The sequence below is a fragment of the Vipera berus genome (genome assembly GCF_964194415.1).
Source record: "Vipera berus genome assembly, chromosome: 4".
NCBI classification, from domain to species: Eukaryota; Metazoa; Chordata; class Lepidosauria; order Squamata; family Viperidae; genus Vipera; species Vipera berus.
In genome coordinates, this window is record NC_138206.1 from 57,715,407 (window position 1) to 57,731,227 (window position 15,821).

General features: G+C 38.0%; 1 protein-coding gene across 2 annotated transcripts in view; it reads left to right on the plus strand.

The window, feature by feature from the left end:
* The window catches only part of UMODL1 (uromodulin like 1), a 37,800-nt gene that overhangs the window by 20,311 nt on the left and 1,668 nt on the right, over positions 1–15,821 (plus strand). Inside the window, exons 7-17 of one of the 2 annotated variants that reach the window (XM_081327320.1) lie at positions 60–1,490; positions 2,600–2,857; positions 3,862–3,974; positions 5,742–5,955; positions 6,323–6,460; positions 8,331–8,779; positions 9,746–9,888; positions 10,481–10,717; positions 11,768–11,927; positions 12,683–12,767; positions 15,522–15,720. In XM_081327320.1, the coding sequence (XP_081183446.1) occupies positions 60–1,490; positions 2,600–2,857; positions 3,862–3,974; positions 5,742–5,955; positions 6,323–6,460; positions 8,331–8,779; positions 9,746–9,888; positions 10,481–10,717; positions 11,768–11,927; positions 12,683–12,767; positions 15,522–15,706 (3,413 nt within the window). In that variant the 3' untranslated portion in view covers positions 15,707–15,720. Of the gene's footprint in view, positions 1–59; positions 1,491–2,599; positions 2,858–3,861; positions 3,975–5,741; positions 5,956–6,322; positions 6,461–8,330; positions 8,780–9,745; positions 9,889–10,480; positions 10,718–11,767; positions 11,928–12,682; positions 12,768–15,521; positions 15,721–15,821 lie in introns of those variants that run through there. The other variant, XR_014026383.1, reaches the window with a different exon arrangement.

Consider the following 15,821-nt stretch of genomic DNA (forward strand, 5'->3'; position numbering starts at 1 on the left):
TAACAAGGAAATATCACTTTTTGTTATTAAATTTATTCTTATGTTATGTTTCTATTCAGGTGAAATCGTGGATCCTGTTACTACACAGGGATCAAATGTTACTGATAATACAACCACACCTTTCTCAATGGCAGAAATACAGGCAGTGACATCATTCACTAAGTATACTGAAGCAACAGTGCTGCCCTCTAGTGGCATTCAGGAGTCAAACACTCTTCCAGCAGAGAAGGCATTGTCAGCAACTCAGAAGATGAAGGAATCAGGGCATGTCAGGAATGATAGCATCTTAAATAGCCCAGAAACAGCTACTCTGGCTCCAAAATGGTGGGGCAATGTAACAGTCTCGAATGGAACTGTAGCTGAAGAATCAAGCACTCTTCCAGCAGAGAGGGCATTGTCAGCATCTCAGAAGCTAAATGTATCAGAGTATGTCAGGAATGATAGCATGTTAAATAGCCCAGAAACAGCGACTCTGGCTCCAAAATGGTGGGGCAATGTAACAGTCTCGAATGGAACTGTGGCTGAACAGCCAGGCACTCTTCCAGCAGAGAAGGCATTGTCAGCATCTCAGAAGATGAACGTATCAGGGTATGTCAGGAATGATAGCATCTTGAATAGCCCAGAAACAACTACTCTGGCTCCAAAATGGTGGGGCAATGTAACAGTCTCGAATGGAACTGTGGCTGAAGAGTCAGCCACTCTTCCAGCAGAGAGGGCATTGTCAGCATCTCAGAAGATGAACGTATCAGGGTATGTCAGGAATGATAGCATCTTGAATAGCCCAGAAACAGCTACTCTGGCTCCAAAATGGTGGGGCAATGTAACAGTCTTGAATGGAACTGTGGCTGAAGAGTCAGGCACTCTTCCAGCAGAGAGGGCATTGTCAGCATCTCAGAAGATGAACGTATCAGGGTATGTCAGGAATGATAGCATCTTGAATAGCCCAGAAACAGCTACTCTGGCTCCAAAATGGTGGGGCAATGTAACAGTCTTGAATGGAACTGTGGCTGAAGAGTCAGGCACTCTTCCAGCAGAGAGGGCATTGTCAGCATCTCAGAAGATGAACGTATCAGGGTATGTCAGGAATGATAGCATCTTAAATAGCCCAGAAACAGCTACTCTGGCTCCAAAATGGTGGGGCAATGTAACAATCTCAAATGGAACTGTAGCTGAAGAGAGATGGACCACCCAAGATCAGCAAAACTCTTCAGTGACCTCATCCCCTGGAGTTTCAAACACAGAAACCTCTCCTTTTAAGATAAATGAATCAGTAGTAGAGGAGGGCACACCTGGCTTCTCAGTTGAAAGAACATCTGAGAATGTTGTAGCCCTGAATGTAACACAAAATCCCAAATGTCATGCATTGAACCATACCCTTGATAGGGACATAGGAGGAAATGAGAGCTCTTGGCCTGATGAAAAAAACAGTACTGCATCGCCATCTTCTTTCAAGGCGAATATAAGAGTCTCCCTTGCTACAGATTTGAGTGGTGAGTATACCTTTACTTCAGCATTGACTTTAAAAATAATATGTTACTGTAATGAGAAAGGCAGTGGGGTTTAGAAAAATGGAAGCTAGTGGCCACAAGCCGGAGTAGTGGTTCCATTTAAATAAATAAGAAAAAAAGTACAGTTAAGTTCTAATATTTTCGTGGGATTTAAACACATTCCTAGCCCAACGAGTTCCCTGATTTGTAAAATAAAAAGGTAAAGTTTTCCCCTGTCAAGTTTTGTTTCCTAGCTGAGGGAGTCAGTGTTGTCCGAAGATGCTTCCGTGGTCATGTGACCAGCATGGCTATATGTGGAGGTGTACAGAATGCTGTTACCTTCCCACCAAGTGGTACCTACTTATCTACTTGCAATTGTGTGCTTTAGAACTGCTAGGTTGTCAGGAGCTGGGGCAGGAGCGGGAGCTCACTCCATCATGTTGTGCTTGGGTCTTAAACTGCTAACCTTTCAGTCAACAAGCCCAGTGTCTTAAGTACTAGGTCACCGTGCCCCCCCAAATAGGTGCTCATTATTTGGGACAGAATGCCGAGTGCCTTGGAGCTATCTAATTACATGAGCAGGAACATAATAGACGATCAGTTCTCATACAATTAACTACTCTTCCAAAATTGTATCATTTGAAATTTAGCCTTGTCCAAAGATTAACCAGATAGGTATCATCTGAACCAAAGATCCCCAACCTTTCTGGCCCCATGGACTGGCGGCAGCGATGGCAGCAGTGGTGGTGGTGGGGATGATTTTGCACACTTAACTAGATTCTGTACATGTGCAAATGAAGTTTCATGAGCTCACCCACCACTTTATTTTATTATTTATTTTATTTTATTACATTTATATACCGCCCTTTCCCGAAGGACTCACTTGCATGACTCGGTTCTCAACAGGCCACGGACTTGTACCAGTCCACGGACTGGAAGTTGGGGGCCTCTGATCTAAACCCATTCTCTAGTAGGGACTGAGAAAAAAATCCAAGCACGTTTTCTACAGTATCAAAGATTCTTTTTTTTAATAAACCATGATACTATTCATAAAACAAATGTGATAGATACTTTTAAGAATGGATTCAATTGTTTCCTCTTCTTTTTTTCAGCACCTTTTCCAGCTGAAAGAATATTTTTTTCCAATGTGACGAATACTAGCTTTCAGATTTCCTGGACTACACATTTTTCAGCAAATACTACTTTCCATTTTCTGCTCTTTGAGGAGGAACTGCTGATAAAGAAGGTTAAAACCCAAAGCAATCATCTGAATATTTCTGAACTAAAAGCAGGAACTTTATACACTGTTAAAATAAAGGCAGACTTAAATGGAAATGAAAGTAAAACTGTGCAGCGTAAAGTAAAGACAGGTACAATAACATCATACAATATCACAGTGTATCTACAGAAGTCCATAACAGAAAGTGTTACCTTTTCAATTTAACATAAATAAATATGAACAATAAATAAATATGAACAGGCATTTAGTAATATTGGAAGTCTATGCTATCGTCTTTCCAAACATCCTTCCTATTGACTGAATCAAGTTTAGAATGATTGCAGCTTGTGAAAATGTTCCCCTTGATTATATTTGGGATTTTTGGAATTTATCAAGAAAGTAATCAAAATTATTGATTCTTCGTAAGCTGGGGGTGGGTGAATATCCAAAGTAATTATAATGTAATAATAGTTGTGTTATAAAAATGTATATCATATTTGCAGTAATAATTGTTGATATATGCTAATCAATCATTACATTTCTTTTTAACAAGTGGCAATAGAGGAATGAAGAAAGAGGACTTTGGGTTTCTTTTTTTGTTTTGTTTCTATTTAAAATAATTATACTGTGTATGATAAATATTGTTAGCTACTAATTCAGACTATTTGATTTAGTTTGCTAATATTTGTATGATAGTAAATGATGGTTGTGATCAGTGCTTTTTTTGTAAAAGAAAAAGGTGCCGGAACTCACACATGTCATACAACCCGCCTTGCCTACCCTACAAGGTTCCATCCAAAAAAGGTGCCGGAACTCCGTTCTGAGCGTTCTATGAGAAAAAAAGCCCTGGTTGTGATATTTTAATCTTTATCACTATGTTTTTACAATTATTTTATTTCTTCAAAAGAGCAAAACGTGTTCTGCAAATCTTTGACCGTAGGTGCAAAACACTCAGATGGTAAATATCAGTTGTGTCTTTAAATGTAAAGTTGCTTCTCTTCAGTTGCTTTTAAACTATTCTTTTGGTTTTCCATTTGAAGTGTAAAAGTGAGTTGTCATAATGTATTGGATGTCTAGAACCTGCCCAGAATCTGATTACTTGTTAATTAACTAACAATGCTTGCCTAACTTTGGTCGCCTTCTCATATCTTGCAGCTGCCCAGAAATTTAATGGGACAGTTAGGATAGTGAATCTGAACTATAGCTCAGAGTTCAGCAACTCAAGAAGTGAAAAGTGCCAAAATTTTTCGAAGATGTTTCTTAATGAGGTAAAATGATGACGATGATGATAATACCTTTTAAAAAATAAGAGAGCTCTATAATGGACGTAATCATATATTTTATTTTATTTAGTATGATGTTTAATCTAGGATACAGGGTCCATCACGTCCCATGATTAGTCCATAATGTGGACTAATAATTCTATGGCAAATGTAACCCTAAATTGCAACTTGCAAATCTGAAATAGGGATAAAAATTATAGAACTAAAAATGGTACTGAGTTGAACTTTGTACTCCAGACCCACAAATTTACTGACTGGGTGAAGGAAGATGGTGAATAATATTAACTGCCCTCATTCCCAGAATCAGTTCCCTGGACTTGCTTTCTTTTCATTCAGTCAGTTGGATAAGAATGAGCTGCTTGCACTCCCAAATTCCCAGTTGGCTACTTGGGAATGGCAGTCCGAACACATTTTGTTTGCATGGGCTATATAGTTAGTCCTCAACTTATGACCACAATTGAGCCCAAAATTTATGTTGTTAAGTGAGACACTTGTTAAGTGAATTTTCTCCCATTTTACAACCTTCCTTGCCACATTTGTTAAGTGAATCACTACAGTTGCTAAATTAGTACCATGGTTAAGTGAATGTAGCTTCCCCATTGACTTTGCTTATCAAAAGGTTGCAAAAGATGATCACGTGACCTTGGGACACAGGAATGGTCATAAGTATGAACCAGTTGCCAAGCATCTGAATTTTGATCACATGATCATGGGGCTGCTGCAAAGGTCATAAGTGTGAAAAATGGTCATTGTTGCAAGTTGAGGTCTACCTGTATTTACTGATATTAATGTATTAAAAATTATGCATTTGGTGCTGCTACCGCTTCTCGTGATTTGATGGGATTTTACATTATTTTTCAACATAGACTGGCAAATAATTTTTATTTTGAGGATGCTTGAGATGATCCTGGGAGACCATGTAGGGCTACTTTAGAAACCTTTAGAAATTTTGGGCCCAATTGTGGCCATAAGTCAAGAACTAACTGTAGTCTACTATGTCTATATGTCTGTTATTTTGTTTTTAAGGATATATACGACTATCCTAATCTGAATAATTAGACAGGTAGCTCAACAACATTGGTTGGTTATTGAGAAATCTTGTTGGATGCAACATCATCCCATCTTCTGAATGTTCTATGTCACGGGTGTCAAACTCACCAGATCACGTGACGTGTCGTGACGTATCACGGCTTTTTTTGTATTGCCGGAGCTGGGGTGGGTGCAGCCTCCGCATGATGCAATTGGCCCACAGGCCGGCAGTTTGACACCCCTGTTCTATATGGTTTTATTCAAACATTAAGTAAATAAGTAAGCCAGTCTGGTCAGGTGCTTAAGGCACCAGACTAGAAAGTAGGAGACCTTGAGTTCTAGTTCTGCCTTGGGCATGAAAGCCAGCTGGGTGAACTTTGGCTATGCACTCTCTCAGCCCAACTTACCTCACAGGGCTGTTGTTGTGGGGAAAATATGAGGCAGGTGTGTGGATATGTTTGCCACCTTGAGTTATTTGTATAAATATAAAAGTGAGAACTAAATAAACAAATAAACAAACAAACTTTTTAAAAATCTGTATGTCGTCCTTCAAATCAGGGGTGTCAAACTCGCAACGTCACTGGCAATGAGGTGGGTGCAGTTTTGCTGTGATGCATCTGGACCATGGGCTGGCAGTTTGACACCCCTGCTTCAAATCATACAGTCAAAATCATTCTCAGGACAAATATGCACACAAATTCATGCACTCTGTTTTGGTGACAGGTCCGTACATCTTTGCCCCCTAATATTCTTCAAAAAATGGATGCTGGTATGATTAGCATTTCAATCGTAAGTATTATCCCAGGAAGCATAGTGGTCAACTACAGCCTCCTGATTCCAACAGACATGGATGCAAGGAATGTTTCTGGGTCTCTTCTTGAAGCTTTTCGAAACAGCAGCCTTTTCGAGGTTGATAATAGCAGTCTATCCATATATGGTAAATAATAGTTTGTTTTAATTTAATAGATTCTGAAAATAAGCAGTTTAAACTCAAACCAATATTCTCCAATGGCAGTGGAATTCCAAAATGATATTCTAATTAAGTTTACTGCAGTCATTATATTTGTATACAGTATTTACTTCTCTCATGGAGTTTGTGAGTATTATTCATGAATCATAGTAAGTAGTGTGGTATTAAAATGATGTTCATTCAAAAGAACAAAAGTACCGACATTTTCTAACAAGTATAGAAATATCAAACTACTGCATTAGCTGTAACAACAAATACTACAATTGCCAGCATGCTAAATAATAATCACAAATTCATGTATTACTGCTCTCTTTTATTATATTTTTAAAAACAGATAACAATGAATGTGAGAGAGAGGAAACAGATTGTTCTCCTAATGCAACCTGTTATAATATTTATGGATCTTATGGATGCAAATGCAAAGAAGGATTTGTCAGTGTAAATGCTGAGAGACCTGGGAGAAACTGTGAAGGCAAGGTTTCAATATTTATTTTCATTTTCATCCAACTCTACTATACTTAATTGCCATGAAATTGTTGCTTCACCCTTGTGGTCCCCATGCAGAGGATTACATGCAGTCTCGGAAGTTCTTGGGCATGGAGTGGGCAAGGTCCAGTCACTTGAACCTGTCCCTGCAAAATGCCATTCTAACCCCTCGTAGTTTCTTCAGCCTGATTTGGCTGTCAAAATTGTTTTCTAATGAAATACTGACTTTCAGATTCCTCCACTACTGACCACTTGGCGTGCTCTTCTTAGGAAGCAAAGTTGTGAGTGGCAGCTGGGAGCCCTTGGAAGGCACCCACAAGAGCCATTATTGAGAATCTGAGAAACTGAAATTCCCACACCAGCCAGAGACTAGGACTGGGGGAGGCTGGGTTACAGTCTGACGTGCTTTTCTTTAGCATCCTCCTCCTCCCCAGGAAAATGAAAAGGGGGTTATTGCTGAGTGATAAAGGAAACTTTTTGAGATAGCGGTAAAGGTAAAAATTCTTTTACATCAGTACTCCAATAAAATTGACATCTACTGAATGATGTTGAGAGGGTTGCAGATGAATGGTAAGTCCATCCTCTAGCCAACCTTCCCTCAGTGAAACAGGCTCCTAGCTTCTCTTGAGAAGAGGAAGAAGAGGAGGAAGGGGGAAGTTAGGCTTTTGAGTTTGGCTTTTGATGGGCTGGCCTGCTGAGCAGCACTAGGCCTGTGTCTGGATACTTTTCACAACAAGAAACAAACTAAAACAAAACAAAACAAAAAACAGGGGAGGTTATATAGCGTGCCTGTATTTATTCCCAGCCTGAAAGGGTTTCAATTCATTCCGTTATCAAAGAAAGCTGTAAGCAGACATACATCTAAAGTACATATAATTATATGAATTAATAGAGTTAATAGTCCTTTGCAAGAATGATCTGCAGAATTTCTAATATTGTAACAATGCTACCCAAGTAATTAAATGATAAATTATAACTGTTAATAGTCATCTTACTGCTGTAATATAAAATGCTGACCGAACATCTTTTCTGAATGAAGCTTGAACAGATTTTTTTGAAAACTTTAGCTTTTCATCCCTTTCAAGTAACTAAAGTAACACTTTAGAAACATAGACAACTCGTATCCCAGTGAATTGGTCAGGTATTTCAAGTGATATATTTTTCTCACTGGATAGAGTGTTTTTATGCCCCCCCCTTTCCCTGCCTCACTTCACATTTTCTTTGGTCCACCTCATAGATGCAGTCTGACTGGCATGAAAGTTTACAGCTATGCAACGTTCTCAAAGGTTGCCAGATTGATCTGACACCATTGAAAGACGAAGGCTCTTTTAGAGGTGTCAATAAAGCTCCCATTACTTTGAGAAATAGCTTATCAGAAGGTTCAGATTTGTAGACCAACATGCGAATGTAGATACATACGTGTTTCCAAATGCACGAACTCTGAATGAATTGGGGTATTGGCAAGAGAAAATAATTTGCTTCTCCTTTTTATGAAAGAAGACAGGTTTTTTTTTGTTAATTCGCAGAATTGGTGAGTTTGAAACTGAGACAGTGAGCATCCATTGGCTGGCATTCTCTGTATTCAGCTAGTTCAGGCCAAGCACTAATTGGCTGAATATGTGCTTTATGAGCTGCAAACTCAGTGATGATGCTCTGCCGGAAGCAGTTTGTTGTGCAGATGGGAAAGACAGCATAGGGAAGGGCGGTGGGTGGATTTGCAGCACATCACATATGATTTCCAAACGGGAACGTTTCTCGTAGGATAGAGCTCAAAGTTGTATTTACCATAATTCTTTGTGAAAAAAAATAATCGAGTTGTATTATACAATTTTCAATAACTTTTCTCTACTCTGTAGTACTTTCTTCCAGCCTTAATTCTGGGGATGCACAGTCAAAAGAATGGAGCACCACAGCTTTACCTTTGACTGATCCATATACTTCAGACCCTGTGCCTTCATCTGCCCGAGATAATTTTTCCACTAGTAGCAGCAGAAGTTTGGAGAATGCAACTGCCAACACTACAATTAATAAGAAAACTATAAATCAAACAACAAACATTCATGATTTACCTCAGAACTTGTCCTTGATTAGTGGTTCTACTGCTGTTTCAATTAAGGAGGCAGTTCAAGTACAGTGTGAGTTTGAAAAAATTGTCCTCTCCATTAAGAAGGACTTTCTGCACCAGCAATCTATCCCAGAATCCTCCTTGTACCTAGGAAATCCTCGCTGCAATGTAACCTCCAGTAATTCTAGTCATGTAGTACTTCATACTGACTGGAACGAATGCGAAACTGAAATACAAACTGTAAGTCTTTTACTCGAGAATAAATTAAATAATATCTAATTAAACATTAAGAATAGGTAAGCTGAAATAATTAAGGATAGAGGGTTTTTTTGAAATGATTAGCTCTGAATACAGCATTACATGTCATTCCACCCTCTCAATAAGGTGGTTGTTTTTTTTTTAAAGAAAGGTAATAGTAAATTATAACAAATTATGCATGCACTATCCATAAAGAAAGAGGGAGGTGGTGGCTCAGAGGGTTTGGATGCTGAGCTTGTCGATCAGAAGGTCGGCAGTTTGGCGGGTCGAATCCCAAGTGCCGCGTAACAGAGTGAGCGCCTGTTGCTCGTCCCAGCTTCTGCCAACCTAGCAGTTTGAAAGCATGTAAAAATGCAAGTAGAAAAATAGGGACCACTACGGTGGGAAGGTAACAGCGTTCTGTGCACCTTTGGTGTCTAGTCATGCCGGCCACATGACCACGGAGACGTCCTCGGACAAGCGCTGGCTCTTCGGCTTTGAAACAGAGATAAGCACCAGCCCCTAGAGTCGGAAACGACTAGCACACATGTGCGGGGGAACCTTTACCTTTACCTTTCCATAAAGAAAACATGCTGGGGCAAGATTTGGGGCTCTGATTCATAGTTTAAATAGAAACTGTTTCTGAAATGTATTTCTCATTCTTTACTATCACTGTAATGTAATTCTTATCTTTTCCAAGGATCTTCTACGTATTAGATGCCTCAGTCGAAATAAACGAATTATGATTAATTTGATTAAATGAATAGAATAGTTTGTCCTTGTGTAATAAGCAGATCCTGCATTTTTCTTTATTTTACTCTTTTGCTTGTTTTGTAGCCCAGCCTACTTGTATCTACTTTTCCCCAAATCTGTTTTCTGCGCAAATCTACTTTTCCCCAAATCTGTTTGCTGTTTTTTAAACTAAAAAAAAAGCAAATTGATATCTTTCTCCGTTAATTTCTTTTTCAGAATACCACACACACCATTGCAAAAACTGTTCTTCGGAATGATTTTTCTTCCCGTAGGATTATCCACCACTTAAAGATTTCAAGTCAAATTCACTGTACCTTTGAGAATAATCTCTTAACTTCATCTGGATATACTTCAGAAGGGTAAGTAACTTCTTAGAAAATAAGAGCCAATTACAAAGATTTATGGCAGAAGTCCAAAATACAGAATTTTGTGGATAACATCTGCAAAAGAGAGGAGAATATTCAGAGTTGATCTTCATTTTAGACATTGTATCAAAATACAGGTGACTCAACTAAATTGTTATCTTTTCATGTACCACTTACATTTAATGTTTGGAAATAATATTTCAGGTTTTATGAACATCTGCAGTCAAGTTATTTAAAGAAATTTCCATGTAGAAAGGAAAATAGTAAGACAATCGTAATAAAGTATATTAAATAAAAAAATTAAAAAGTCAAAAGCTTTTAATTTGTTGACATAGATATAGTGATCAAATTCTAGCAATCTTTTAATCATTCGCTTTGTGCTAATGTTTATGCAACTATCTTTAATTTTTTTCTAGACATTTCACAAGTAAAGAGTAGTATCCTTTCTATTCCCTTGGCTGAATACTGAACAAGGAACCACTTTATTCTTCTGTGATATCTGAAAATAATACTGTTATTGCGCAGACAGAGGACATAGTTTATAAAACTAGTCGACCAATGTTAACAGTGGCTCATTGCTTTTCAGGATTTATACTATTTTTGAAGATTTACATGGATCTGGACACTTCTTAACAGAAATGCGATTGTTTATTGGCAGTTCTCCAATTCCACAAAATTTCAGCATCTCTGGTAGTGATAATGTAATGATTGAGGTGGGAGTTCAAACAAGAAGCAAGAAACTCAAGTTGGTTGTTGGCCAATGTTGGGCAACCCCAACTAATAACTCAATGGATCCTCATTCATTTCATTTTATACATGGCAGGTATAGTATACACAATGTATTAAGATGTTATTACAAACCTTGTGAATAGTATAATGCAAAAATTTATAGAATAGCATCAGCTTTTGTAATCTTAAAGTTGAAACATCAGCAATATAAATCCACTCTTTTGTTTGTAATGGTGTCATTTCATTTTATAAGTTGATTTAAGCCATTATTTCTTGGCTTTAGCCTCTTAGTTGCTAGGTATGTTTGTTTAAATTATATTCATCTACTTGGCTAGGAAAATTATGGATATAATATTTATAAAATGGGGGAACATTTCAGAATAAATGCATTCTGAATTTTTGGCTTTTGGTTTCAGTGAATTGAGTGGTTCCATCGTTCCATATAGATAATTTTAGCAATCAAATCAAAGATATGAAGAAGTAGAGCCAGAGTAGAAATTAAATGAAAATGGATGAACAAAACCAGTCCTCTTTCTAACGTACATGTTTGCAGACTCTCAGGGAATCAAATGCAGGTGTACGTTACACCAGTGGCCAGGTTCACTTTTACAAACTTCACTGTTGTGAGAAGTTGGCAGAGGTAGCAGCCAGGGAATTTTCTATATGTGTTGGTGAAGGAGAATACATGTGAGGAAACAGATGACAGGTGGCCTGTGGCTGAATCCCTGAGCCCAAGCACCTCCACTTGGGTAGCTGCTTGTGGGTTACTTCTGCAGTAAGAAGGGGAGGGAGAGTAATGCCTTCGGTCTCCAATGGGTAATTGTATACATTATGAAATGTACTCAAAGAACGTTACGATGCTACTATTTATTTATCTGAATGTATGTGAGTCACTTGATGATGCATATCTGTCCTAGATGTTATCAGATCCTCTATGAAACAGAAGAGATTTATAGACTAGTGAGATATTTTACTATCATTATTAGAACTATCAGCCATTTAATAACTGCAAATTGAATAGCCTTACTCTTGATACTCTCTTTTTGGAAAATTGTCACATTTTTGTATGTTTATAAATAGATCTGTAAATCCATAGATCAAGTTCTATGCTTCTTTAAACGTTTAATTGATCTTTCTTTTTCAGCTGTCCAGTTCCAAATACAAACACCATCGTGATTGCAAATGGGATATCCAACCGAGCCCGATTTAAACTGAAAATATTTTCATTTGTCAATAGTTCAGTGGTTTACTTACATTGCAAAATCAAAATTTGTGTTGAAATTCCTAAAAGCACTTGCAGAACGGTAAGAAGTCTTACTCAGTTGGAAGACAAAGTGATTTTTTTTTTTAAAAAAATCAAAACTATTGTTTTATCTGTTTCCAGAATGTGCTGCTTCATAAACCAAAACAAAATGGTACAGAGCTCATAGATAAACTTAATCCGTAATTTTCTTCAGCAAAAACTGGAAATGCAACAGTTAGCAAAAAGAACGATAAGTGCTGTGTATGCTATTTGCTTTTATTTCTATTTTGGTATTTATCTACATCAGAATCTTAAATGATCTTACAGTAAGATCATTTTAAGATTCTAATGTAGATAATTTTCCATCTGCAACAGAAATTCTGCTCAGCAACACAGAAATTCAGCAACAAATAGAGGGCTGTAGTTTTTGGAACTTGGTAACTTCTAACGGGATATATAGTAGATATAGAGAATTTAGCATTTTTTGTTGTATCCTAAGTCTTTATGGCTGCAAAGAGATTTACAGGTAGAACAGGGTCACAAATATTCCTTCTGATGATAGGAAGGATAGGATGTTTCAGAGATGTAAGCCACCTCAAAGCTGGAGTTACTATATCCTATGATACACTAGTTGCCTGTATTCTATCTAAGAGTGCCTTCTCAGTTATAATTTGATAACTTGACTTAAATATGTGAACTGACTATTGTGGCAGTTGTGTTTTTTAAAGGATCTCTAAGATCCTTATTTAGTAGTCATAATGTATAGTACATTTAATCTGAAAATAAATATTTCATAAGTATATTTCATTCTTGCAGAATTGCCAGGGTTTCCGTTTCTGGAAATCAGGTGAAATTATTGCAACACCCAAAACAACTTGGGGTCCTCTTCACAAATTCAGAGGTAAGTCAGAGCAAAGTCAGTATGAAGTCACTAGGTAAACAGTTTAATGTTGCGAGAGAGATCACACGTGTTGAGAATGGACACCCTGAGAGCAGAATCACCCTCCGAGCCAACGAAGAGAAGCCAGAATTTTTCTACTCAGCCTAGGAATGGGCAAACCTGACAGGTTTAGTTCTTCTTAATGCCTCATCATTGGAAATGCATTATGTTGGAGATATAGGTGATTTGGTTCGTTTTCATTTCTGCAGATATGTTGCATATCTGGCTAGTTGAATATAATAGTTATTCTAAAAGTTTCCATTAAAATGTTTAAATATGTTGCACATTTCTCAGAACTGTACATTTTCTGTATGATTTTGTGTTTGGGCAGTCTTTGTACATAATTTTCCATACTGGTTTTTTTAAACATATTTTTTTATGTCCAGATTTCTGCCTGGTATTTATGTCTGTTATTACTGATGAGCTGCCTTGTAAAATTTAAACTACAAATTTCAGATGCTTACTGTTTCATTTGATGTGTTTGCTAAAAATCTGAAAGTAAATAAATGTACATTCAAATGTGGACTAAATCAATTTCTTCTCCAATCCCAAGTGGGGGTTGCACATCACCAAGTGAGGTCTGACACCAATAAGGCCAAGCTCTGTTGAGAGCTACCTAGTAGCTAGAATTCATAACTACAATAAGTCAACCTGTGACACTGGGTCATCATTTCAGAGGACCGAGACTGCTGGGGGCAGTAAGCTGACTTTGTAATAATGCCGCTTGGGGGGGGGGGAAAGCCCTAGTAAGCAGGCATATACATAGAATGAAGGCTATTGCTAAGCACATTGGTTTGTGCTTAAATTGTAAGCCGCCCTGAGTCTTCGGAGAAGGGCGGGATATAAATGGGATTAAAATAAAAAATAAAAAAATAAAAATATTTCCTCAGTGCCTTCAACAATGGCAGAGCTTCACTGTACTGCTTCACTGGAAAACCTCTTAAAAATTCAGGGAAATATTCAGAGATGTATCTGCCTTGAAAATAACCTGTATTGAACTGTACAGCACAAACATCAAGAGTTGATCACATAAAAAAGTTTTATGACATTTTGAATGATTATGTTATAAAATGTTTACAATAATATTTACATCATAAAGCGCTTTATGACATATGCCAGATATCTATTCTATGGGAGTCTTGGGTTCTGGATTCTGGATGTATTCTATAAGTTAGCCCATTTGAGATAACCGTGGTTGAAAAATGATTGCCCTATGCTGCACCATTTCAACCAGTTAAAGATTAGGTAAAGGTAAAGGTTCCCCTGCACAGGTGTGCTAGTCATTTCCGACTCTAGGGGCCGGTGCTCATCTCCGTTTCAAAGCCGAAGAGCTAGCGCTTGTCCGAGGACGTCTTCGTGGTCATGTGGCCGGCATGACTAGACGCCAAAGGCGCATGGAACGCTGTTACCTTCCCACCGTAGTGGTCACTATTTTTCTACTTGCATTTTACGTGCTTTCGAACTGCTAGGTTGGCAGAAGCTGGGACGAGTAACAGGTGCTCACTCTGTTACGCGGCACTCAGGATTCGACCCGCCAAACTGCTGACCTTCTGATCAACAAGCTCAGCGTCCTAACCCACTGAGCCACCGCGTCCCTTTTAGTTAAAGATTACACACAGACAAACGAGTTTTAGTAGTACGTAGGTGCTACTAAGTTGCCCAGTGTGCTACACTGTCATTAATGAACACGCCTGCATTTTTATGCCATCTAAAGCTGAGGCAGAATTGAATACAGCCTCAACAATAGCCATGTACTGAAATATAGCAAAATGTAGTAGTCGTATTCTTCTTCAACATGCTACAGAGAGGTAACCGTATGTAAGGGATATTTTACTTCTAGGCATCCTACCGTCAGTCCAGCTTTCATGACGCTACCTGTCCTCTATCAATCTCAGGGTTAAGGTTAGGGTTTCTTCTCTTGTTTTTCTGCTGGGAGGCTTTGTCCATTTTAGCTCTTTTAGCAACAGTAGCAGTGGCTCATTTCAAACTACAGAACATGTGCAAAAGACAAAGTGGAATCGCTCTAGCAGTAAGATGAGCCTGCTGCTGCATAGGCAGTCTCTGGTATTGTGGGTGGTGGAATAAAATAAATCTCCTTTCCCCCAGTGACCAGGGGGAGCTCTTGCTAATCAAAATAAAATACCCTGGGATATTTGTAGCCAGATGTCCCCCCCCCCTTTCAATTGTGTCTGATTCTTGGAAACTACCCGGACAGGTCCCTGCAGTTTTTTTGGCAAGGTTTTTCAGAAGTAATTTTCCATTTCCTTTTTCTTAGGGCTGAGAGAGAATGACTAGTGATGGCTTTATGCCTAAGCAGGACTAGAACTCATGGTCTCCTGGTTTCTACCTGATCACTTTAACCACTACATCAAACTGGATCACATAGGCAGTCTCACTTGACATAAAACAGCTCATAACTGTAATTGTTTGGGTTTTTTCCCCCCATCTTGACAAATTCACCTTCACTGACCATAACAAGAAGAAAATAGATAATTTCTACAAAATGAGATTTTTATTAAGACTGCAATTTTCTCTGTGTTATTTATCATTCCAAATAACAGTTATCTCAACTGTACAGATATCCTTTGTAATGATTTTATTTCCATACATGTGATTGCACTCCTACAGTGAAAAAGTATTATAACGATCTGATCAAATTTTATATAACTGTTCAATTTATAGCAATGGTAATTTTCTCAATTTCTTTTGCTTCAGCTGGATTAAAGGAAGAGAAAAAATCTCGTATGGGAGCAGGCTATATTGTCATCATTATCATTGGCGTACTTGTTCTCGCACTGGGAATAGCAGGACTTTTGGTCTGCCGACACAAACGCAAGGCTGGGAGTTATAACTTCAAAAGAAGGACTGAATTTTTTAACTACCGAGCCTTCCATGATTGAACATTTCAAAACATGTAAGTTTTGCTACTTAGTGAATTGTTTTTTTTCCAAGTGATAGCTTCCTAAGCCTTCACAAAATCTATTAAAATAAATAGAGGTTTGTAGCTACTAATAA